Genomic DNA, 25,127 nt, shown 5'->3' with positions numbered 1-25,127 from the left:
TTAGAAGCAGGTAAGTGAGTGCTGGGCCCTCAGGCACATTATGTTGCCATTCTAACATGTCATTCTCATGCCAACATTATGACTGTCGACATGTCATTCCACACCTTAATATACAGTGTAAATGTAGAAAACAAACTGACAAAAAAATTGCCCCATGATTTTTTTCACCACAAAACCTTAATCAGGAGTTACAGGTGAAGGGTGGGAGTGGTGGGGTGTAGTATGGGTGACCGCCGGTCACCTTACCGACGCCGGGATCCCGGCAGCATACCGACGCCGGGATCCCGGCGGGGAGGGGTGAGTGCAGCAAGCCTCTTGCGGGCTCGCTGCGCTCGCCACGCTGCGGGCTCGGTGGCGACCTGCGGTCGCCACGGGTTCTATTCCCACTCTATGGGTGTCGTGGACACCCACGAGTGAAAATAGTCCCTGTTGGTCGGCATGCCGACCATCGGGATAGTGAGACGTCGGGCTCACGGAGGAGGTCATGTGACTGTCGGTCAGCCGACCGGCGGTCACATGACTACCACCCGGAGTGGTGCTATATAGGCTAATGCCTTAAGAATGTTAATGCTTTATAAATAATATGGTGAACTTGATTATACAGTATCATATCCTTCACTGTATGGTGCATGTAAAGTGTATGCTACATATGCATGCAAGACTCTAAAACATTTATTCATATAGGTCATATTGCCTTAAATATCTGAGAAAGAATTATATTTCAAGACAACTTGCTCACACTCTAAGTTTTATCAATTAAAGTAATTAATACTGAGAAAATGCAGGTTCTATGCAGAAATGAAATTGTAACATCATTGCATTACAGAAAATGTATTCAGCGCTTCCAAGAGATATTAAACGGTGAAAGGAATGTTTGCTTACACTGGCTGCGTACACTCCTGTAGATTGCACATTCGGCGTATAGGCTTAGGTTTCTTGTTGGCTTCACAGAAGCTGCGGTGAACCATTTTGTTATCACTTTTTCTTCGACAGCCATATTTTGTGTACTGAAAACCTTGAAAGAATAAAAAACAAGATAACAACAATTTCATAAGTACACGTAGAAGTGTTATGTTTTTGTTACATCTATGTTTAATACTGTACATTCCAGCTGCACATAATAATAAAGCACTAACTGTCATTTCTCTGACGTCCTAAGTGGATGCTGGGGACTCCGTCAGGACCATGGGGAATAGCGGCTCCGCAGGAGACAGGGCACAAAAGTAAAAGCTTTAGGATCAGGTGGTGTGCACTGGCTCCTCCCCCTATGACCCTCCTCCAAGCCTCAGTTAGATTTTTGTGCCCGGCCGAGAAGGGTGCAATCTAGGTGGCTCTCCTAAAGAGCTGCTTAGAGTAAAAGTTTTGTTAGGTTTTTTTTTATTTTCAGTGAGTCCTGCTGGCAACAGGATCACTGCATCGAGGGACTTAGGGGAGAGAAGTGAACTCACCTGCGTGCAGGATGGATTGGCTTCTTAGGCTACTGGACACCATTAGCTCCAGAGGGAGTCGGAACACAGGTCTCACCCTGGGGTTCGTCCCGGAGCCGCGCCGCCGACCCCCTTGCAGATGCCGAAAAGTGAAGAGGTCCAGAAACCGGCGGCAGAAGACTTTTCAGTCTTCATAAGGTAGCGCACAGCACTGCAGCTGTGCGCCATTGTTGTCAGCACACTTCATAGCAGCGGTCACTGAGGGTGCAGGGCGCTGGGGGGGGGCGCCCTGGGCAGCAATGATAGTACCTTATTCTGGCTAAAAATACATCACATATAGCCCCTGGGGGCTATATGGATGTATTTAACCCCTGCCAGGTCTCAGAAAAACGGGAGAAGAAGCCCGCCGAAAAGGGGGCGGGGCCTATTCTCCTCAGCACACAGCGCCATTTTCCCTCACAGAAATGCTGGTGGGAAGGCTCCCAGGCTCTCCCCTGCACTGCACTACAGAAACAGGGTTAAAACAGAGAGGGGGGGGGGGCACTTATTTGGCGATATGTATATATATATTAAAATGCTATAAGGGAAAAACACTTATATAAAGGTTGTCCCTGTATAATTATAGCGTTTTTGGTGTGTGCTGGCAAACTCTCCCTCTGTCTCCCCAAAGGGCTAGTGGGGTCCTGTCCTCTATCAGAGCATTCCCTGTGTGTGTGCTGTGTGTCGGTACGTGTGTGTCGACATGTATGAGGACGATGTTGGTGAGGAGGCGGAGCAATTGCCTGTAATGGTGATGTCACTCTCTAGGGAGTCGACACCGGAATGGATGGCTTATTTAAGGAATTACGTGATAATGTCAACACGCTGCAAGGTCGGTTGACGACATGAGACGGCCGGCAAACCAATTAGTACCTGTCCAGGCGTCTCAAACACCGTCAGGGGCGTTAAAACGTCCTTTTACCTCAGTCGGTCGACACAGAGACAGACACGGACACTGACTCCAGTGTCGACGGTGAAGAAACAAACGTATTTTCCTTTAGGGCCACACGTTACTTGTTAAGGGCAATGAAGGAGATGTTACATATTTCTGATACTACAAGTACCACAAAAAAGGGTATTATGTGGAGTGTGAAAAAACTACATGTGGTTTTTTCCTGAATCAGATAAATTAAATGAAGTGTGTGATGATGCGTGGGTTTCCCCCGATAGAAAATTATTGGCGGTATACCCTTTCCCGCCAGAAGTTATGGCGCGTTGGGAAACACCCCTTAGGGTGGATAAGGTGCTCACACGCTTATCAAAACAAGTGGCGTTACCGTCTCCAGATACGGCCGCCCTCAAGGAGCCAACTGATAGGAGGCTGGAAAATATCCTAAAAAGTATATACACACATACTGGTGTTATACTGCGACCAGCGATCGCCTCAGCCTGGATGGGCAGCGCTGGGGTGGCTTGGTCGGATTCCCTGACTGGAAATATTGATACCCTTGACAGGGACAGTATTTTATTGATTATAGAGCATTTAAAGGATGCATTTCTATATATGCGAGATGCACAGAGGGATATTTGCACTCTGGCATCAAGAGTAAGTGCGATGTCCATATCTGCCAGAAGATGTTTATGGACACGACAGTGGTCAGGTGATGCAGATTCCAAACGGCACATGGAAGTATTGCCGTATAAAGGGGAGGAGTTATTTGGGGTCGGTCCATCGGATCTGTTGGCCACGGCAACAGCTGGAAAATCCACCTTTTTACCCCAAGTCACATCTCAGCAGAAAAAGACATCGTCTTTTCAGCCTCAGTCCTTTCGTCCCCATAAGGGAAGAAGACTGCAGCAGGCAGCCCATTCCCAGGAACAGAAGCCTTCCACCGCTTCTGCCAAGTCCTCAGCATGACGCTGGGGCCGTACAAACAGGTGCGGTGGGGGGTCGTCTCAAGAGTTTCAGCACGCAGTGGGCTTACTCGCAAGTGGACCCCTGGATCCTACAAGTAGTATCCCAGGGGTACAGATTGGAAATTCGAGACGTCTCCCCCTCGCAGGTTCCTGAAGTTTGCTTTACCAACGTCTCCCTCCGACAGGGAGGCAGTATTGGAAACAATTCACAAGCTGTATTCCCAGCAGGTGATAATCAAAGTACCCCTCCTACAACAAGGAAAGGGGTATTATTCCACACTATATTGTGGTACTGAAGCCAGACGGCTCGGTGAGACCTATTCTAAATCTGAAATATTTGAACACTTACATACAAAGGTTCAAATCAAGATGGAGTCACTCAGAGCAGTGATAGCGAACCAGGAAGAAGGGGACTATATGGTGTCCCTGGACATCAAGGATGCTTACCTCCATGTCCCAATTTGCCCTTCTCACCAAGGGTACCTCAGGTTCGTGGTACAAAACTGTCACTATCAGTTTCAGATGCTGCCGTTTGGATTGTCCACGGCACCCCGGGTCTTTACCAAGGTAATGGCCGAAATGATGATTCTTCTTCAAAGAAAAGGCGTCTTAATTATCCCTTACTTGGACGATCTCCTGATAAGGGCAAGGTCCAGAGAACAGTTGGAGGTCGGAGTAGCACTATCTCAAGTAGTTCTACGACAGCATGGGTGGATTCTAAATATTCCAAAATCGCAGCTGTCTCCGACGACACGTCTGCTGTTCCTAGGGATGATTCTGGACACAGTCCAGAAAAAGGTGTTTCTCCCGGAGGAGAAAGCCAGGGAGTTATCCGAGCTAGTCAGGAACCTCCTAAAACCAGGCCAAGTGTCAGTGCATCAATGCACAAGGGTCCTGGGAAAAATGGTGGCTTCTTACGAAGCGATTCCATTCGGCAGATTCCACGCAAGAACTTTTCAGTGGGATCTGCTGGGAAAATGGTCCGGATCGCATCTTCAGATGCATCAGCGGATAACCCTGTCTCCAAGGACAAGGGTGTCTCTTCTGGGGTGGCTGCAGAGTGCTCATCTACTAAAGGGCCACAGATTCGGCATTCAGGACTGGGTCCTGGTGACCACGGATGCCAGCCTGAAAGGCTGGGGAGCAGTCACACAAGGAAAAAAAAAAAAAAAAAAAATTCCAGGGAGTGTGATCAAGTCTGGAGACTTCTCTCCACATAAATATACTGGAGCTAAGAGCAATTTACAATGCTCTAAGCTTAGCAAGACCTCTGCTTCAAGGTCAGCCGGTATTGATCCAGTGGGACAACATCACGGCAGTCGCCCACGTAAACAGACAGGGCGGCACAAGAAGCAGGAGGACAATGGCAGAAACTGCAAGGATTCTTCGCTGGGCGGAAAATCATGTGATAGCACTGTCAGCAGTGTTCATTCCGGGAGTGGACAACTGGGAAGCAGACTTCCTCAGCACGACCTCCACCCGGGAGAGTGGGGACTTCATCGGGAAGTCTTCCACATGATTGTGAACCGTTGGGAAAGACCAAAGGTGGACATGATGGCGTCCCGCCTGAACAAAAAACTGGACAGGTATTGCGCCAGGTCAAGAGACCCTCAGGCAATAGCTGTGGACGTTCTGGTAACACCGTGGGTGTACCAGTCGGTGTAAGTGTTCCCTCCTCTGCTTCTCATACCTAAGGTACTGAGAATTATAAGACGTAGAGAAGTAAGAACTATACTCGTGGCTCCGGATTGGCCAAGAAGGACTTGGTACCCGGAACTTCAAGAGATGCTCACAGAGGACTCATGGCCTCTGCCGCTAAGAAGGGACTTGCTTCAGCAAGTACCATGTCTGTTCCAAGACTTACCGCGGCTGCGTTTGACGGCATGGCGGTTGAACGCCGGATCCTAAGGGAAAAAGGCATTCCGGAAGAGGTCATTCTTACCCTGGTCAAAGCCAGGAAGGAGGTGACCGCACAACATTATCACCACATGTGGCGAAAATATGTTGCGTGGTGTAAGGCCAGGAAGGCCCCACGAAGAAATTTCAACTCGGTCGATTCCTGCATTTCCTGCAAACAGGAGTGTCTATGGGCCTCAAATTGGGGTCCATTAAGGTTCAAATTTCGGCCCTGTCGATTTTCTTCCAGAAAGAATTGGCTTCAGTTCCTGAAATCCAGAAGTTTGTCAAGGGAGTACTGCATATACAACCCCCTTTTGTGCCTCCAGTGGCACTGTGGGATCTCAACGTAGTTCTGGGATTCCTCAAATCACATTGGTTTAAACTGCTCAAATCTGTGGATTTGAAATATCTCACATGGAAAGTGACCATGATGTTGGCCCTGGCCTCGGCCAGGCGAGTGTCAGAATTGGCGGCTTTGTCTCACAAAAGCCCATATCTGATTGTCCATTCGGACAGGGCAGAGCTGCGGACTCGTCCCCAGTTTCTCCCTAAGGTGGTGTCAGCGTTTCACCTGAACCAGCTTATTGTGGTACCTGCGGCTACTAGGGACTTGGAGGACTCCAAGTTGCTAGATGTTGTCAGGGCCCTGAAAATATAGGTTTCCAGGACGGCTGGAGTCAGGAAAACTGACTTGCTGTTATCCTGTATGCACCCAACAAACTGGGTGCTCTTGCTTCTAAGCAGACGATTGCTAGTTGGATGTGTAGTACAATTCAGCTTGCACATTCTGTGGCAGGCCTGCCACAGCCAAAATCTGTAAAAGCCCATTCCACACTGAAAGTGGGCTCATCTTGGGCGGCTGCCCGAGGGGTCTCGGCTTTACAACTTTGCCGAGCTGCTACTTGGTCAGGGGCAAACACGTTTGCAAAATTCTACAAATTTGATACCCTGGCTGAGGAGGACCTGGAGTTCTCTCATTCGGTGCTGCAGAGTCATCCGCACTCTCCCGCCCGTTTGGGAGCTTTGGTATAATCCCCATGGTCCTGACGGAGTCCCCAGCATCCACTTAGGACGTCAGAGAAAATAAGAATTTACTTACCGATAATTCTATTTCTCGTAGTCCGTAGTGGATGCTGGGCGCCCATCCCAAGTGCGGATTGTCTGCAATACTTGTACATAGTTATTGTTACAAAAATCGGGTTATTATTGTTGTGAGCCATCTTTTCAGAGGCTCCGCTGTTATCATGCTGTTAACTGGGTTCAGATCACAGGTTGTACAGTGTGATTGGTGTGGCTGGTATGAGTCTTACCCGGGATTCAAAATCCTTCCTTATTGTGTACGCTCGTCCGGGCACAGTATCCTAACTGAGGCTTGGAGGAGGGTCATGGGGGGAGGAGCCAGTGCACACCACCTGATCCTAAAGCTTTTACTTTTGTGCCCTGTCTCCTGCGGAGCCGCTATTCCCCATGGTCCTGACGGTGTCCCCAGCATCCACTACGGACTACGAGAAATAGAATTATCGGTAAGTAAATTCTTATTTTTTCTATATGCAGAGACATAGGAAGGGCACTGACAGTGGAGGGCGCCATCCAGACTGCAGTGATTCTGGTGGAGAGTCAGAGTCTCTGACCTGAATCTGTCGCCCCGGGATTAAAGTGAGGCGGGGCCCCGGGGCATCCAGGAGCAGATAGCTACTGACATCGGAAAGAATTACTGACCAGTCAAGGAGCAGCCATCCATACATCTCACACCTGCAAGCTGCCTGGAATATATCTATGTACATAGCCACAGACCCTCCATAGCCACACAGATATACTGGGTCTACTACGTTATGCCAGCTGTCTGGATCCCGGCACCCAGCATACCGGCGCCGGGATCCCGACCGCCAGCATGCCGACAGCGGGGCGAGCGCAAAAGATCCCCTTGCGAGCTTGCTGCTCTCGCCACGCTCCGGGCACGGTAACACACTATTTATTTTCCCTCCAGGGGTGTCGTGGACCCCCCAAGAGAAAGAATAGATGTCGGTATGCTGGCTGTCGGGAACCCAGCACCGCTATGCTGAGTGCCGGGATCCCGACTCTTGGCATATCGAATGCCTCCCAGATATACTATACACAGTATATTATGTGCCAGTTATGAAGTAAGCTGTCCCTCCCACCTAGGTGGAAATTAGGGAGTGCAGGCAACAGCAGGTTTATCCTGAGATGATAGGGGTGGGGTACAAAAAACCAGAAGGAGGAAAGGGGCGGGCTAAAGAAGGTTTCTGTAGACAATTTATGTTTAGTTTTGTTTTTTTAAATAGCAGCACATACTGACCACACTGACTTTAGCAAAATTTAGTGTGTGTGTGTGTGTGTGTGTGTGTGTGTGTCTGTGTTGGGGGGGGGGGGGGGGTTTGGGGGTGGCTCATAGCTTAGACATGATTCAGGTGCCACTGCCTATATATCAACTGGTGATATACTGTATTGAATAGAGGACTCGATTAGGAATTTATTTTTGTTCTTCACAAATTTACATCATTTGCCCAACTAAGTCCAAGGGTTAGACTTACAAAGTGTTGCAATTCTCTGCAGTTTTGTAGACTAAATCTAAAACATCACCAATTGTAAATGCAAAACACGTCTGGCTTTGCAATTAATATTAATGTTGTATTTAATGTTTGACGAGGATATTAGTAAATGTATCTCCAAATCACAATTTCTGAATTTTATGGCATGGACAAAGATATTACATGAATATACAAAAATGTCAGGTTCTCTAAGAGGCAGTACACTGGAACAGAAATGACTCCACATCTGCCCTGTAACCCCATCCTTTATTTTCCCTGCGGACCCTCAGTTCTTTCTCCATAGTCCTGTGATGCCCTGAAGTGGACAAAAGATCCTTATTTATATTAATTTGTATATTGTTTGAGTAACAGCTTCAACTGATTCCTGAATAATGGTAGATTTCTTCTTTGAGACAACATTTTTATCCTCTGGAATGTCCCTGGTCACAGCTGTAGGTAAAGTGGTATAGTACCTTGCTTACTTTAGGTGGGTTTAACTTAGTTAACTCTGCAGACCCTTGCAGCATCACTGGTCCTCCCATCACAGCTAGCACAGTGTCTTTACTATGTGGGGCTACATGGCAGCTACAGTATCCTAAATAGTCCAAGTTTTCTTTATGGAAGCCCAGGCACATCAGGGTGCTTGAAAATTACTACAGCAGCCCTCACAGTGAACACTCGCCAATTCCCATTTCCAAGGGGCCTAGTACTGGTCACTGACAACCAATCCACTCCAGGTATTTTGACTTTGCAGTTATCTAGGTAAGATGCACAGTACTCCTGATACAATGTAAGTCCTTTTGCTTAATATAATATGGAAATCAGACTTCAAATCTGGTTTTGTATATGGCCGAACATTTTAGAAATTTATTTGGTAATCATACAAGGATTTTTTGGCAATGTCACATTCACAGCAGGGCCATCTTAACATATAGGCACACTGGGCAGCTGCCCAGGGCCCCACAATTATAGGGGCATCAGAGCAGGGGCAGGTGGTAGTCACACAATCAGAGTGGCAAGCTTCTCTACCTGCCTTCCAGTCTGCAGACAGTGAATGGCTGTGTGCATGATGATTGGTGTATGGCTGGAGCTAACCACCAATCAGAGTGCTGACAGCCATTCACTGTATGGAAGCATGTACAGAGATGATGCAGGACTGTAGGAGGTTCCCCATGAATGGGTAGTAAGAGGCAACAGTGCATCGCTTTGCCCAGGGCCTATAATGCTGTTAAGATGGCCCTGATTCCCAGAAACATAGTATTTCCCAGTAAAACTGTGCAATGTATAGTAACTGTACAGATACTGCCATTTACTGAACTACAATAAACAGATAGTTCAAAAACTGCACTCCCAATAAGTATGAGCAAACGACTGTCCATCTGTTGCTATTGGGACAGGGGATCCTCAACTCCTGACATAGAATAGTAGTACAAGAAAAAATCCCAGGGGACAACTAAATGACTTGGGAATAACAAGATCATTTAAAATATATGGGTATTTATTAAGGAGTCACAAATAATGAAATACATCATTTAAAAAACAAGTTCATACATTAAAATTAACTGGAGAACTCCCAGAAGAAGCCTTGGGAGAAGAACCGTGTGAGTGACAGGGCGGTGGGCATTCTTTGTGAAAAGCTACTTTTTTGTGGTCATCCAAACAGAATAAAGCAGTGGTGCAGGAGTTTAGAGCCAGAGTGCATGCTTCCAATATAAGTCTACTTTACATATATATACTGTATATATCTTTTATATGTGAAAGAGTTATCCATAAAGTTGTAAAAACCATACATAAAAGGCCTATATGGTGATAATGCCTATAGACTGTAAGCTTGCGAGCAGGGCCTTCCTACCTCTTTTTACCTCTCTGTCTGTTTGTTACCCAGTTTTGTTCTTTTACTGTTGTTCTAATTGTATAGTGCAACGGAATATGCTGCGCTATATAAGAAACTTAATAAATAAATAAATAATAATGTCAGACACACTGAAATGATGACTACTCACCTCCTCTATTAGTGACCATGAGGAGCACTGCTTAACTATTCATGTAGTAAGAGAATGCCATGGGGCAATGCAAGGTAAAGTGAGTGTCATTTTTTAAACTAATATTGTTGCTTGTAAACAGAAATAGTTAAAAAATCCCCATTTCGGGAAAACCACATTTTTCAAGTAGTGTCGATCATAGATCCCTTATCTTTATGCATACAGTATACACAGATGAAGTACATAGCATGGTATATAGTGGCATTGAAAGAATGTTCTGTATTGTGCTGTATCAGGGCGGACTCTCAAAAACTAGAATACATGTATTTTCTATACCAATACCTGTGGTGCCATGCAATTCCAGCATATACTATATATAACACTCACCTCCACCACAAGGCTTGGAGCACTGAGACCAACTTTTTAAAGCCCACTCAAAAGTATCCAGTTCTTCCTGCAGCACATTGTTATTGTTTATCGAGGGCAAAGAGTCTTCATGAATGATGTATTTATATGTTAAGCTGGACTTGGTGTCATTCTCCTGAGGAATAACCTTTATACAGAACAACATAGAGAAAGTGTTCAGTTATCAAACCATAACTTTATGAAATACTGTATTCTGACAGCATATGGAAATCAGAAAATTTGCATAGGGATCACAAAACACCTCTGCTTCCAAATACTTCTGCCAGCTAAATGTACGTTTTTACGTGAATATCCCTGGTGTTCTTTGTTTCACTAAAATTTAAGTGGAGCTGGCTGCTAATGAGCTCCAAGAAAGCGTTCATTAGATCCATCCTTTTAGATTTGTTTTTCAGAACATGTAGGCAGTCAAAAAAGTTCAATAAATCTGAAGACTGCTAACAGATGGTGTTTTAATTTTACATGTGGATTTATTTGTTCCGCTGTATTGCTTCATTTATACTTACAGCAAAAACAAATGTCTAATATGTTAAGTAAAATCATCTGTTTGTTTTTGTTTTTTTAGTAAATACAATCTGGCACTTATCAATACATGCAATATAAGAAAACACCATCCAATGCACTAAATTCCCACAGTACAGACATATACTACAGATAGATAATGTACACACATTCTGTCATTTGTAATAGTTTCATTTTTCAAGATTAATTTCAATGGGTAGAGAAAATATCTATGGGGGTAATTGCAAGTTAATCGCAGCAGGATTTTTTTTAGCAGTTGGGCAAAACCATGTGCACTGCAGGGGAGGCAAATATAACGTGCAGCAAGAGTTAGATTTGGGTGGGTTATTTTATTTCTGTGCAGGGTAAATACTGGCTGCTTTATTTTTACACTGCAAATTAGATTTCAGATTGAACACACCACACCCAAATCTAACTCTGCACGTGTTAAATCTGCTTCCCCTGCAGTGCACATGGGGGGTAATTCCAAGTTGATCGCAGCAGGAATTCTGTTAGCAATTGGGCAAAACCATGTGCACTGCAGGGGAGGCAGATATAACATGTGCAGAGAGAGTTAGATTTGGGTGTGGTGTGTTCAATCTGCAATCTAATTTGCAGTGTAAAAATAAAGCAGCCAGTATTTACCCTGCACAGAAGTAAAATAACCCACCCAAATCTAACTCTCTCTGCAAATGTTATATCTGCCTCCCCTGCAGTGCACATGGTTTTGCCCAACTGCTAAAAAATTTCCTGCTGCGATCAACTTGGAATTACCCCCATGGTTTTGCCCAACTACTAAAAAATTTCCTGCTGCGATCAACTTGGAATTACCCCCTATGTACAGTACATAAATGCTAAAAGCGCTCACCCACTTACTGACTAATCACTCATTCTCTTACTTCCCGATATGTTAGGAAGCTGAAATATAACATAGGTATTCCTCAGGTGGGAAATAGGAAAACTACGTAACTAGAACTTTAAAAAACCTCCCCTAAGGGGATGAAAAGGGGGTTGACATAATGACATCACTACTTATGTTTGGCTTGCGTTGCGTGAACGATAACGGACAATCGGATCAAAATTTGGATTACACCTCGTGTGTAGAACTCCATAAACTACAAAAATGCGAAAGCCCTCACTTACTCACTGACTGACTCATCACTAATTCTCTTACTTCCCAATATGTTAGGAAGATGACATGTATTCTGCAGGTGGAAAATGGGAACACTACATAATTAGAATGTTACTAAACCTCCCCTAAGGGGATGAAAAGGGGGTTGACATAATGATGTCATTACCGATGCGTGACTTGCGTACACCTCCTGTGTGTAGAATATTATAAACTACAAAAATGGTCCTGTCGCTTTTTACCGTATCTGCTACGGGTGCTCCTTGGGTCAAGCCAAGAACTGTGGATTAATATTTACTTACATTAAAACGTCTCAAATCTACATCTCTATAGATTTACCAAATTTTGAACACTCATTTATATTTACAACCATGAAAATCAGAAACTCCCGTGTGAACAACGGGTAGAACACCTAGTCAGTTAAAAAAAAAAAAAAAAACACTCTGCATACTTGTTAGGCCTCATAATGTCTACTGTATGGAAGGTTCTACTTAAGAAGTTTGTATGTCCAAGGCACTTGATAAACTTTGGCCCACTCACTGTTTGCAAATTTGAGAGTTTATGGTGAAAAAATATGTCTACCTTGCCGCAACCAGGTGCGGATCCGCCACTTGTTCCAATTCATTCTGTTATTCCATCTCTGTGTATTGTCTACAGTACAGCAACTCTGCCAGCCATCATCTCACAGAAGTGTATATACTGTATAGCATCTGTATATAATTATTTTGCCATTTAGGCTTTTGTGATTGTGGATGAACTAGTGTTTGTGCTTGGCTGACATGTAAGATTGAGTCATAAGTAACTGGCAGACAGTGGATATTATTGGCGGAAATTTTTTTTTTCTAAAGAATTATACAGTCTCCCTAATCCTAATGGTGTATGATATTATGTGCCCCTGATATTTTATTTTTTCATTTTTTACTTTTAAACTTCTCCCCTCAATGTTGAACATTGCACAATCCCATGGTTACACAATACGCTACACCTCTGAGTCACGTTTAGTTCCCAATCTGCCCCTGGCCGCAACTCATTGATCTAATAGTTCGGGCAGGCCTGAGATGTCCAAAAACTTCACGTATATTACTCAATGCCAGATCTTTTTGTTATTATGGGTGTGGACACTGCTGAAATGTTGACATGATAGAATGTCAATAAACTGTCCCTTGTGGTCTATTGGTGACTTAAATGGTCCCAACAGCAGTGACATCTTCAGCTTCCATGTCCTGGCGGTAGATATATGGAGCAGTTCCAGCACAGTCATCTGACAAGCGGCATTCTTTCACTATCCAAAACCCTAATCCTTACCCCCCCCCCCCCTCCAGTGCCTAAACCTAATTCCCCCACATCCGCAGTCTAAACCCAACCTCCCCATCCTGCAACCTATCCCTGTCACTGGCATTCTATTAATTTTGTGTTTTCACTGGTTGACATTTTAGATGTTGACATTCTGAAGCTGTCAATATGTTGTCTGTCAACATTTCAAAAATGTGGGCATCATAAATGTTGTAATTGGGTTGTCGACATTGTGATTGTCGATTGTATGACTGTATTCCATTATTAGATGTCCTAAAAATAGTAGAAGGATTTATTATCCTGAAGACGGATAAGCATGCAGGTGGTGGCTAGACTCTGGTATCATTGTAAATCATGGGTGGTAGATGTATGATTGCTGCAGTGTTTATTGTTTGATCCAATAGGGAATTAGTGGGAGCATGTAAGGAGTTTATATAGGGAATGTTTGTAAGAGTGTTCTTTTTTCATGATTGCATGGATAACATTGTATCTTATAGTACACTATGTCCTGCTACCTGGTTTGGATTCATTGTTTTCTTTAAGCCTATTTGTCACTGCTTATCTGTGTCTCTCTTTATCTGGCCCTAATCTCTTTTTCTAGTTTGCATCACTGCTCTCTTGGATTGATTCTGAGCTGGACAGAAGTTCAATGGCGCATGCAAGCAGTGAATTTCCATCTGATCTCTAGGAGGGGCATGCAGGAGATGTCTCAGTTTAAGAGACGCCTCCTGTTCGTTGCAAGCTGAGATCCAACACTGGATGCAATGTTTCCTGCAGAAGGATAGCGAAGTAAGCCTCAGCTTGTGCAGCTGGCCAATAGAAGCGGGGGCTTCGAGGCCAGGAAGTGTGCAGACCCTTGGCCTCTCCCCTCCTAGTTAACGGTGGTGACATCCCCCCCCCCATTTCAAGGAATGCAGACCTCCGTCCGTCCCCTCCCTACCCCCTCAACGCTGCTGCCTGTCAATTGGTAATCCACTCCTGTCCCTCTTCCAGGTTGTGCTGTCTGACATGGTCTGGAGAGTTACACAAATCCTGACAGGTTTCTAATTGTTTTATATGAAATTGAGCAGATACCTTGAGGTCTAGATGTATTTATCAGTTTATGTAGTCTACTTTATAGAAGTATATATAAACTACAATACAGCAGAAAATATATAGTCTTGCATTTTTATGCTTCCAACCATATACTGTACATATAGTGATTAATCATTGTATTGAATATATTGGGTGTCTACCTACAGTAGTTGTGTATGTACAGTATATAAAAAAAGTGGTCCTGTGTGTACTGATCCTATGACCCATACTGAGTCGCTCCAGTGTGCAACCTTCCTTCTTTACCCCTCTTGTCCTTAGTTTATCCACCTGGTTCGGTTTCCTCAAGTTTATATAAGAGCTGAACTCATTCAAGAAGCCTTATTTCACATAACTCCAGTTATTATCCTAATTTGCATGCAGAGTTGTAATTCATAAATCATGGGGAAAGACTCACAATAGTTATTAGATACAGGACTCTGCTTAAGACTGACATGCACGCATATTCTGCTGGATTCTCTTCTATCAAATCAAAATGAGGCTAAGGGCGGGATGTAAAAAAGTCCGAATTAGGTGCTGTGCGGGATGCCGGCCGACCTCGGATGTTTTTTTAAAGGGGAAATCATATACAAGGCTAAACCATACCTTGTACATACCTGCCCCTTTTAAAAAAAAATCAGCGTTCATCCAGTATCCCGCACGGCTGCCGAACTCGGACTTCATTGCATCCTACCCTAATACTGAAAATGATACAGTTCCATTGTGTTCATAATTGCAGTGCTGAGACTTGGGATAGTTCCCCAATACTAGCTTGGATCCCACATGAATGGACACAATTCTTTGCCACACAAGGATTTTGCACCCGGTTCCAGCTAACCCCTCACATTTTCCTTGGGAAGTACTTACAGTTGTGCTGTGTGTATGCTAATTGTTGCCTTCCTTCCATCAAGTATTTCATTTGTTAATTTTTCAATCACTATCTCTGCAATATGTGACCTTAAAACATGCGGTTATAGCTTTAAGTGGTACCTCCTTGCAGTCTGCTGTGTTCCACATGGGACTGTGGCTACACTGAAGACTATGGGGGTCATTCTGACCTGTTCGCACGCTGCCATTTTTCGCAGTTCAGCGATCAGGTCACTACTGCGCATGCGTATGCACCGCAATCTGCAGGCATGTCATACAGGTACAAAGCGGATTGTTGCTGAGCGATGGATTTAACGAAGGATCCATTCGCACAGCCCATCGCAAGGAGATTGACAGGAAGAAGGCGTTTATGGGTGTCAACTGACCGTTTTCTAGGAGTGTTTGGGAAAACGCAGGCATGTCCAAGCGTTTGCAGGGCGGGTGTCTGACGTCAACTCCGGGACCAGACAGGCTGAAGTGATCGCAAGGGCTGAGTAAGTTCAGACCTACTCAGAAACTGCAGAAAATGTTTTTGCAGAGCTCGGTTGCACAGGCATTTGTACACTTGCAAAGCGAAAATACACTCCCCTATAGGCGGCGACTATCTGATCGCAGGTCTGCAAAAAGCAGCTAGCGAGCGATCAACACGGAATGACCTTCTATATCGCTCAGAATACTGTGGTATATATTGTGCATCTGATGAGAGGATATGTATTTCATCCACCAGGCATGGTTTTTATAAACTAAAAGAAAACAGATGCATAAATGACAAATATGAAGGTACCCAAAGTAATATAACTTACCAGCACCACTATTGCATCATGCAACGGTCCATCTGTGTGCACAGTTTCAATATCATCTTCAATAATGTACTCCCACTCTACACCGAGATCTATAAAGGAGCGTGACTTGACTTCTTCACTTTTTCCATTGAGAATATAATGTCCTGTTGCCTGATTTTTAATGGCTTATGAAGGGAAACAAAGAAAAAAAACACTATTGTTATGCTCAATTAATCATGAAATATAATACACCTAATATGTCATATTAGTATCTGCAGATTAATGGATTTTAGTTGTTCTTGCCTTGATAATGCTATTCTTGCCAATTGTGTGTATGTATATCCCCATGATAAGTTACAGGTGTTTGAGCCTATACTACATTTGTGACTTTATACAGAACTAAATGTCAAAAAATGTCTGAAACCAGCCGAAACAGTTGTTTGTCTCACACACACACACACACACACACACACACACACACACACACACACACACACACACACACACACACACACACACACACACACACACACACACACGTGAGATAACATAGTGTATATCATAAGAAATGTAAGCTTTCATATTTGAAATATGAGGGTGAAGTGCAACTGATTATTTCTCCCTCCTTAAGAAAAAAACATATGGGCCATTTTGAGAGCAAACCATAAATGAATCAGTGCAACTATAACGGGCAGATTTAATATTAGTCCAACTTAGAGTAGCTGTCAAATGCTCATGAACTGCTGAGCGTCACTGGAGGAAATGCAGCAGATATCTGCAAAAATGCTCACGTAGTGCTGAGCCATACTGGAGGAAATCACGCTCGAAGGCAGACTTCCTCCATTTCAAACTTATCTTCTCATCCTTCAGTGCTGCCCTTTCCCTTGCTAAACATTCACACTTCAAGAACCTAATCTCCTCCCAGTATTCCAACCCCCGGTGCCTCTTTTCTACTCTCAACTCACTCTTCTGCCCACCTCCACCTCGTCTCCCCTCCTCACTCTCTGTTCTTGACTTTGCCACTTACTTCACATCCAAAATTGACTCCGTAGGTCAGGACATCACATCAGACCATCAGCAACCAGCCTTCTCCCATCCCTTGCCACCCATCCCCATCCCCATCCCTCTCACCAACTCTGACATATTTCTCCCATGTATCTGGTGAGGAAGTCATGGCCCTCATTCATTACTCTCCCCTCACCACTTGACCCTATACCCTCCCGCCTCCTCCGCTACCTCTCTCCTTCTGTCTGTTCCCATCTTTCCCACCTTCTCCATCTCTCCCTCTCACCAGGCACTGTCCCCTCTGCCTTCAAGCATGCACTCATCTCTCCTATTCTTAAAAAAACCTACCCTTGATCCAAACACTTTCTCCAACTACAGATCCATCTCTCTTCTCCTTTTTGCCTCCAAACTCCTTGAGCGTATTGTCTACAACAGCCTTACTTCCTTTCTTTCCTCACACTCATTCCAGTCTGGCTTCTGTCCTCTCCACTCCACTGATACTGCCCTTACAAAAGTCTGCAATGCCCTCCATGCTGCCAAATCTAACTGCCACTACTTTCTACTTCTTATTTTTGACCATCTGCTGCTTTTGACACTGTGGACCACCCTCTCCGACTGCAAATCGTTCACTCCAGTGGTGTGCGTGATACTGCCCTCTCTTGGCTGTCTTCCTACCTCTCTGAACGTTCATTACTCCACCTCTCCCTCATTTCCACTAACTGTAGGTGTACCCCAAGGTTCTGTACTTGGTCCTCTCCTTTTCTCTCACTACACATCTTCACTAGGGGGTATATTTACTAAGCTCCCGATTTTGACCGATTTGATATTTTTTCATCAAAGTGTCATCTCGGGAATTTACTAAACTGAAATCTGGACAGTGATGAGGGCATTCGTATTTTTTTGAAAGTCAAAAATAAAAATACGAATGAATACACCATCGGTCAAACGCGGCTGTTTAGGTATAGAACTCGGTAATTTACAAAAAATTCTAAATTCACAAACACTGCCGGCAATAGCCAAACACTGCCGTGAAAAAATACAAATCATTAAAAAAATCAGTTTTAAAACAGACCTGCTTTTTTTTACCGTGTTCTGATAGTCATGCACGGATCTATGAGATCCGTGCATGTTTATCAGTGGGAAGGGGTGGGAAAGTGTTAAAAAGTAGAAAAAAAATTTGCGTGGGGTCCCCCCTCCTAAGCATAACCAGCCTCAGGCTCTTTGAGACGGTCCTGGTAGTAAAGATAGGGGGGAAAAATTGACAGGGGTTCCCCCATATTTTAACAACCAGCACCGGGCTCTGCGCCTGGTCCAAAAAATACGGGGGACAAAAAGCGTAGGGGTCCCCCGTATTTTTTGAACCAGCACCGGGCTCCACTAGTCAGAGAGATAATGCCACAGCCGGGGGACACTTTTATCTTGGTCATGCGGCCCTGGCTTTAAATCACTAACTAGTTACCCCTGGCCAGGGTACCCTGGAGGAGTGGGAACCCCTTAAATCAAGGGGTCCCCCCCTCCAGCCACCCAAGGGCCAGGGGTGAAGCCCGAGGCTGTCCCCCCCATCCAAGGGCGGCGGATGGGGGCTGATAGCCATAAAGAAAAAAAAAAGAATATTGTTTTTTGTAGCAGAGGTTATATGAGGTCACTCTTGTGGTCTACCGCTGACCGCAAAGTTTCCACCATTGGATACAATGTAGCGCCTATGCGCTACATTGTATCTCTGCCGTGCGCTGCCTGACTGACAGCTTAGGAGCGCACAGCCAATCAGTAGAGTGCCATGACGTGGCGCTCCCTGATTGGCTGAAGGGACCCTCGTTGACAGGAGTCACGGGGGGTCCCGGCAGTCGGGGAAAGGGGATCCATGTGTAAATATGGATCCCCTTTCAGTGCGTGGTTCGGGAAATGCGTTTTGTTGTTTTGCCAAGTCCCTGGATTATAATTTATAAGAAGAGGACCGATCCACACAGGATTTTTTGTAAGTATAATTTTATTTACAGGTACCCCGGGATTCTACGTGGAGAAGGGGACCGACTCTTCGTGTAAACATAGGTAAGTATGTATGAATGTAAGTGTGCATGTATGTAATAAAGTTAAACTTTCACGGTGTCTGTGTATTGTTTTTTGGGGGTATTTTTTTTGCAGTAGAACTACGGGTACCAGCGGGCCCGTTTTCCCCACGCATGCTGGTACTTGTGGTTCTCCAAGTACCAGCTTGCGGGGGAGGCTTGCTGGGACTTCTAGTACTGCTACAAAAAACAATATTCTTTTTTTTTACACTATGGCTATCAGCCCCCCATCCGCCGCCCTTGGATGGGGGGGGGGGGGGGGGGGGGCAGCCTCGGGCTTCACCCCTGGCCCTTGGGTGGCTGGAGGGGGGGAAACCCCTTGATTTAAGGGGTTCCCACTCCTCCAGGGTACCCCGGCCAGGGGTGACTAGTTAGTGATTTAATGCCAGGGCCGCAGGGACCAAGATAAAAGTGTCCCCCGGCTGTGGCATTATCTCTCTGACTAGTGGAGCCCGGTGCTGGTTCAAAAATACGGGGGACCCCTATGCTTTTTGTCCCCCGTATTTTTTGCACCAGGACCAGGCGCAGAGCCCGGTGCTGGTTGTTAAAATATGGGGGAACCCCTGTCAATTTTCCCCCCATATTTTTACAACCGAGGCTGGGTTATGCTTAGGAGGGGGGACCCCACGCAATTTTTTTCTTGATTTTTAATACTTTATTTTTTTTAAGGTGCACAATGAAGCCCTGCACGGATCTCACAGATCCGGCCGAGATTCATTGTGTTAATTTCGGCAGTGTTTTACTATTCACTCCCGTAAAAAACACTGGCCGAAAATACGAAAGACATCGACATCGGAAAAAACGAAAATGCAGAATACGACAGCATAGTAAATGAGGCGTACAAAATTCAAAAAGTTGCAAATTCACACATTCGATGTCATTCGTGTTTGAACTTTAACCTAATTCAGAAAAATACGAATTTTAGTAAATATACCCCCTAGGTGAGCTCATTAGTTCTTTTGAGTTCCAATATCAATTCTATGCTGATTTCACTCAAATCTATCTTTCCTCCCTGGACCTCTCCCCCGCTCTCCTCACTCGTATCTTCAACTGACTCTCTGCTATCTCTGTCTGGATGTCCCAGTGCTTTCTTAAACTTAACATGTCTAAAACAAAGCTGATCATATTCCCTCCCTCCCACATAACCTCACCACCCACAATCTCGTTATCTATTGATGGCACTACTATCTCCTCTAGACCCCAAGTGCGCTGTCTTGGAGTAATCCTTGACTCCTCACTCTCCTTCAAACCACACTTTCAGCACCTCTCACAAACCTGCCGTTTTCATCTAAAAATGTTTTCCAGGATTAGACCCTTTCTCACACAGGATGCTACTAAGACCCTTATCCACTCACTGGTCATCTCCAGACTGGACTACTGCAATCACCTCCTGACTGGCATTCCTGACAAATACCTCTCTCCACTCCAATCTATCCTCAATGCTGATGCCCAGCTCATCTTCCACAACAAACGCACTAGGTCCACCTCTCCTCTCTTACTGGCTCCCCTTCACTTTCAGAATCCATTTCAAGCTTCTCACACTCACTTACAAAGCCCTCACCCACTCCTCTTCCATTTACATCTCTGACCTTATCTTCCTTTACACTCCCACCCATCCTCTTCACTCTGCTAATGCACGCCAACTCTCCTGCCTTCTGATTACTTCCTCCCAGTCCTATCTCCAAGATTTTTCATGTGCTGCTCCCTTTCTCTGGAATTACTTGCCTCTCCCCCTCAGACTCTACACCTCTCTACAGAACTTCAAACGGGCTCTCAAGACCCACTTCTTCACCAACCCCAGACAAATCTCATCCTAACCCTCTGTTCCATGCTCTCTGTGTATCCCGCCTGTGTCACCCCTGTCTGTCTACCCCTCCCCTTTAGAATGTAAGCTCTCACGAGTAGGGCCCTCTTCCCTTATGTGCTTATCCTTTTTCTTACTTTAATAATATTCAATTGCACCAAATCCAACAGTCTTCTGCCACCATATACTTATTTCAGTGTCATCTGCTGATGAAGCTATGTTTATTTACCCTGTACTTGTCCTATATTGTCTTCAACTGTAAGTTGCTGTTTTCCTGTTTTGATTATTTGTTTATGTACTCTGTAACTGGGCGCTGCGGAACTCTTGTGACGCCATAAAAAGGATAATAATAATAATATGTATCCAATTTAATGGAAGTGCCTGCTCGTAGGACTTTGTACTGAATGTTTTTAACAGTAAAGTTTGTTGCATAACTAAAAGTTAAGCATGCAACTTTTAAGCTTTTCCCAAACCTACTGAGGAGCTACTGCCATCTACTGTACATGTACTTCCAGTCAAGGTCTGCCTGGGCATGCTGAAACATGTAGTTCCACCATAAAAGCACACAGACACATTTTTAATTTTTTCTTCAGAAGTACATTGCATAGTTGAGTTTACTGTCAATTTGCTTAGTTAAAAGGCAGTTGCAGTGTGAAAAAAAAAGTTCTTGCTGATTGTTTATATAGTACAAGGCATTAATGTGCATATCCTGAAAAAAATGCTCCCCATGAATCTATAAACCCATGAAAAAAGTAAACATTAGTACACATTGCTGATCTAGGGCCTTATTCAGTACTGATTGCATCAGCGATGTAATCGCATTCTCACAATTTTCGGTCCAGTACGCATGTGCAGGGCTCATTCTGCATGTGCGTGTGCCGGGAGATGCGATTTATGCAATCGCAGTGATGCAAATTCCTCTGACTGATTGATAGGGCATTCGGGGCGATGATGGAGGGGAATGATTGCCACGCTGAACCTGCCATCGCAGCCAGGCTGCACAGGCAACAGGCTTCCCTTATTTTACCAGGTCTGCGATGCAATCGCAATTGAATTGCGATTGCTTCGCTGGCAGTCATTAGCATGCTGGGCGGCCTTGGCTGGTGCTGGCTGGCCCCCAGCATACGAGTGCTAGCAGTTGCAGTTTTGCTAAATTAGCAAAACTGCAACTGATGCTGAATAAGGTCCATAGTGATGTCCCTACTGATGTACACAATTGTTTCATTCTTATGCTGAGCTAGCGCAGTGTTTCCCAACTCCAAATCTCAGGGACCACTAGCAGTGCATGTTTTATAGGTCTCCTCTGTATTACAAGTGAAATAGTTAGCTACACCTGTGGATCTTTTAAAATGTGTCAGCCAGAAATGAATACACCTGTGCACTAATTTGAACATCTGTAATACAGGCACTGTTATGGTCCCTGAGGATTAGAGTTGAGAAACACTGGGGTAAAGGTTTATGTACGGTTTGCACAAACCAAAGGTTTTTATGAAACTTAAAATGTATTTTTCATTTAGTGGAATGCACTGATCATGAAGCGAACATCAAGTTGCATGATACAGTGTTGTAGCTGTGTGGAAATGTCTGCTTAGAGCAGTGTTTCCCAACTCAATTCGTAAGGAAAACATAACAGTGCATATTTTTTAGGCCTCTTTACAGAATCACAGGTGAAATAATTAGTACCACTTGTGGATCTTTTAACCCTTTCACTGCTGAGCATTTTCTTACCCCTGTGCGGGAGTAAATTTTGAATATGCTCATCAAATTCCAATATCAATAATATCCCTTTCAGACTTGCGACCCGGGAAATTGTCATGTCTCAGCCCATCTCTGGTAAAGAGAGTTTACTTTCAGATATACCAAAATCCCAGGTTGATGCATGTTCACGCGCAAAAACCTGGGATTTTCATGAATGTGTGAAAGGGGTATTACACAGATTTTATAATGCAGTACCCACACAAATTATACCTTGTTTTTTCAGTAGACTTTGTGCTTTCAGAAAATATTATTAGTCTTTCTAAAACATCTAATAAAATGTACTGTGTAGACACATTTTTTTAATAAACCAAAACAAATGTGGTTCTTGCTACAGCTATAATTTTTTGTGTAAGATTTCAGGAAATATCTCTGCACTTGAAAATTAAGTCAGGGGGTCAGGCAGAAACCGGCAAAACTACCCGGCATTTGAGTGCAGGGTAATTCAGACATTTGTGTCTGAAAAGGCTATTAAGGGGTTATTCAGAGTTGTTAGCACACCAAAAACATTAGCAATTGGGCAAAACCAGGACCCTCATTCCGAGTTGTTCGCTCGCTAGCAGATTTTAGCAGCATTGCACACGCTAGGCCGCCGCCCTCTAGGAGTGTATCTTAGCTTAGCAGAATTGCGACCGAAAGATTAGCAGAATTGTGAATAGAAATTTCTTAGCAGTTTCTTTGTAGCTCGAGACTTACTCCTACACTGCGATCAGCTCAGCCCGTTTTGTTACTGGTTTGACGTCACAAACACGCCCTGCGTTCGGTCAGCCACTCCCCCGTTTCTCCAGATACTCCCGCATTTTATCCTGGCACGCCTGCATTTTTCCGCACACTCCCAGAAAAAGGTCAGTTTCCGCCCAGAAACACCCACTTCCTGTCAATCACACTCCAATCACTTCAACGATGAAAATTCTTCGTTCGGACGTGAGTAAATCTACTAAGTTATGTGCTAAAATACTTAGCGCATGCGCACTGCGTACCATGCGCATTCTTGCCTTAATCGCTCCGTTGCGAAAATCGGCAACGAGCGAACAGCTCGGAATGACCCCCCATGTGCACTGCAGGTGTGGCAGATATAACATGTGCAGAGAGAGTAAGATTTGGCTGGGTTATGGTGGTCATTCTGAGTTGTTCGCTCGCAAGCTGCTTTTAGCAGCTTTGCACACGCTAAGCCGCCGCCTACTGGGAGTGAATCTTAGCTTCTTAAAATTGCGAACGAAAGATTTGCAATATTGCGACAAGACATCTCTGTGCAGTTTCTGAGTAACTAGAGACTTACTCGGCATCTGCGATCAGTTCAATGCTTGTCGTTCCTGGTTTGACGTCACAAACACACCCAGCGTTCGCCCAGACACTCCTTAGTTTCTCCAGCCACTCCCGCGTTTTTCCCAGAAACGGTAGCGTTTTTTCACACACACCCATAAAACGGCCAGTTTCCGCCCAGAAACACCCACTTCCTGTCAATCACATTACGATCACCAGAACGAATAAAAAACCTTGTAATGCCGTGAGTAAAATACCTAACTGCATAGCAAATTTACTTGTCGCAGTCGCAGTGCGGACATTGCGCATGCGCACTAAGCGGAAAATCGCTGTGATGCGAAGAAATTTACCGAGCGAACAACTCGGAATGACCCCCTATATTATTTCTTTTACGAAGGTCTGAACTTCTGGAAGGGGTGCCAATTCTTTCAGAAAGAAAATTGATAAGGCCGAAATTTGTACTTTAATGGAGCCTAACTTTAGGCCCGCATCCACACCTGCTTGCAAAAAATGGAGCAAACGCCCCCGCTGAAAGTCCTCCGTAGGAGCCTTCTTGGATTCACACCAAGACACATATTTTCTCCAAATACGGTGGCAATGCTTTGCCGTTACTTCTTTTCTAGCCTGAAGAAGTGTGGGAATGACTTCACTGGGAATACCCTTTCGGGCTAGGATTTGGCGTTCAACTGCCATGCCGTCAAGCGCAGCCGCGGTAAGTCTTCATACACGCACGGTCCTTGCTGTAACAGGTCCTCTCGTAGAGGAAGAGGCTAGGGATCTTCTATGAGTAATTCTTGAAGATCTGGATACCAAGCCCTCCTTGGCCAGCCCGGAACAATGAGGACTGCCTGAACCTTTGTTCTTCTTATGATCTTTATCACCTTCGGAATGAGTGGAAGTGGAGGGAACACATAGACCGACTGAAACACCCACGGTGTCATCAGGGCGTCTACCGCTATCGCTTGAGGGTCCCTCGACCTGGAACAATATCTCTGAAGGTTTTTGTTGAGGCGAGACGCCAGCATGTTTATTTGAGGAATTCCCCAATGACTTGTCACTTCTGCAAAGACCTCTTGATGAAGACACCACTTTCCTGGATGGAGATCGTGTCTGCTGAGGAAGTCTGATTCCCAGTTGTCTACACTCGGAATGAAGACCACTGACAAAGCGCTTACATGTCTTTCCGCCCAGCGGAAAACTTTTGTGGCTTCTGCCATTGCCGCTCTGCTCTTAGTTCCGCCCTGGCGGTTTACGTACGCCACTGCTGTTAAATTGTCTGGCTGAATTAAGACGGCAGCTCGCGAAGGTGGTGTTCCGCTTGCAGAAGGTAAATAGCCCTCAATTCCAGAATGTTTATTGCAGACAAGCTTTCTAGCTTGACTATCTTCCCCGGAAACTCTTCCCCCTGAAAGACT

The 25,127-nt window shown here is 44.8% G+C and overlaps 1 protein-coding gene across 3 annotated transcripts in view; it reads right to left on the bottom strand.

The window, feature by feature from the left end:
- ADAMTS3 (ADAM metallopeptidase with thrombospondin type 1 motif 3) overlaps positions 1 to 25,127 on the bottom strand; it is a 375,923-nt gene that overhangs the window by 16,820 nt on the left and 333,976 nt on the right. For all 3 annotated transcript variants that reach the window (XM_063920099.1, XM_063920100.1, XM_063920101.1), the window contains 3 exons: positions 15,841 to 16,004; positions 10,141 to 10,306; positions 883 to 1,015 (listed from right to left, as the gene is read on the bottom strand). In XM_063920099.1, the coding sequence (XP_063776169.1) occupies positions 883 to 1,015; positions 10,141 to 10,306; positions 15,841 to 16,004 (463 nt within the window). The remainder of the gene's footprint in view (positions 1 to 882; positions 1,016 to 10,140; positions 10,307 to 15,840; positions 16,005 to 25,127) is intronic.

The sequence above is a fragment of the Pseudophryne corroboree genome, chromosome 1 (assembly GCF_028390025.1).
Source record: "Pseudophryne corroboree isolate aPseCor3 chromosome 1, aPseCor3.hap2, whole genome shotgun sequence".
NCBI classification, from domain to species: Eukaryota; Metazoa; Chordata; class Amphibia; order Anura; family Myobatrachidae; genus Pseudophryne; species Pseudophryne corroboree.
This window is presented reverse-complemented; position numbering and strand designations above follow the sequence as displayed.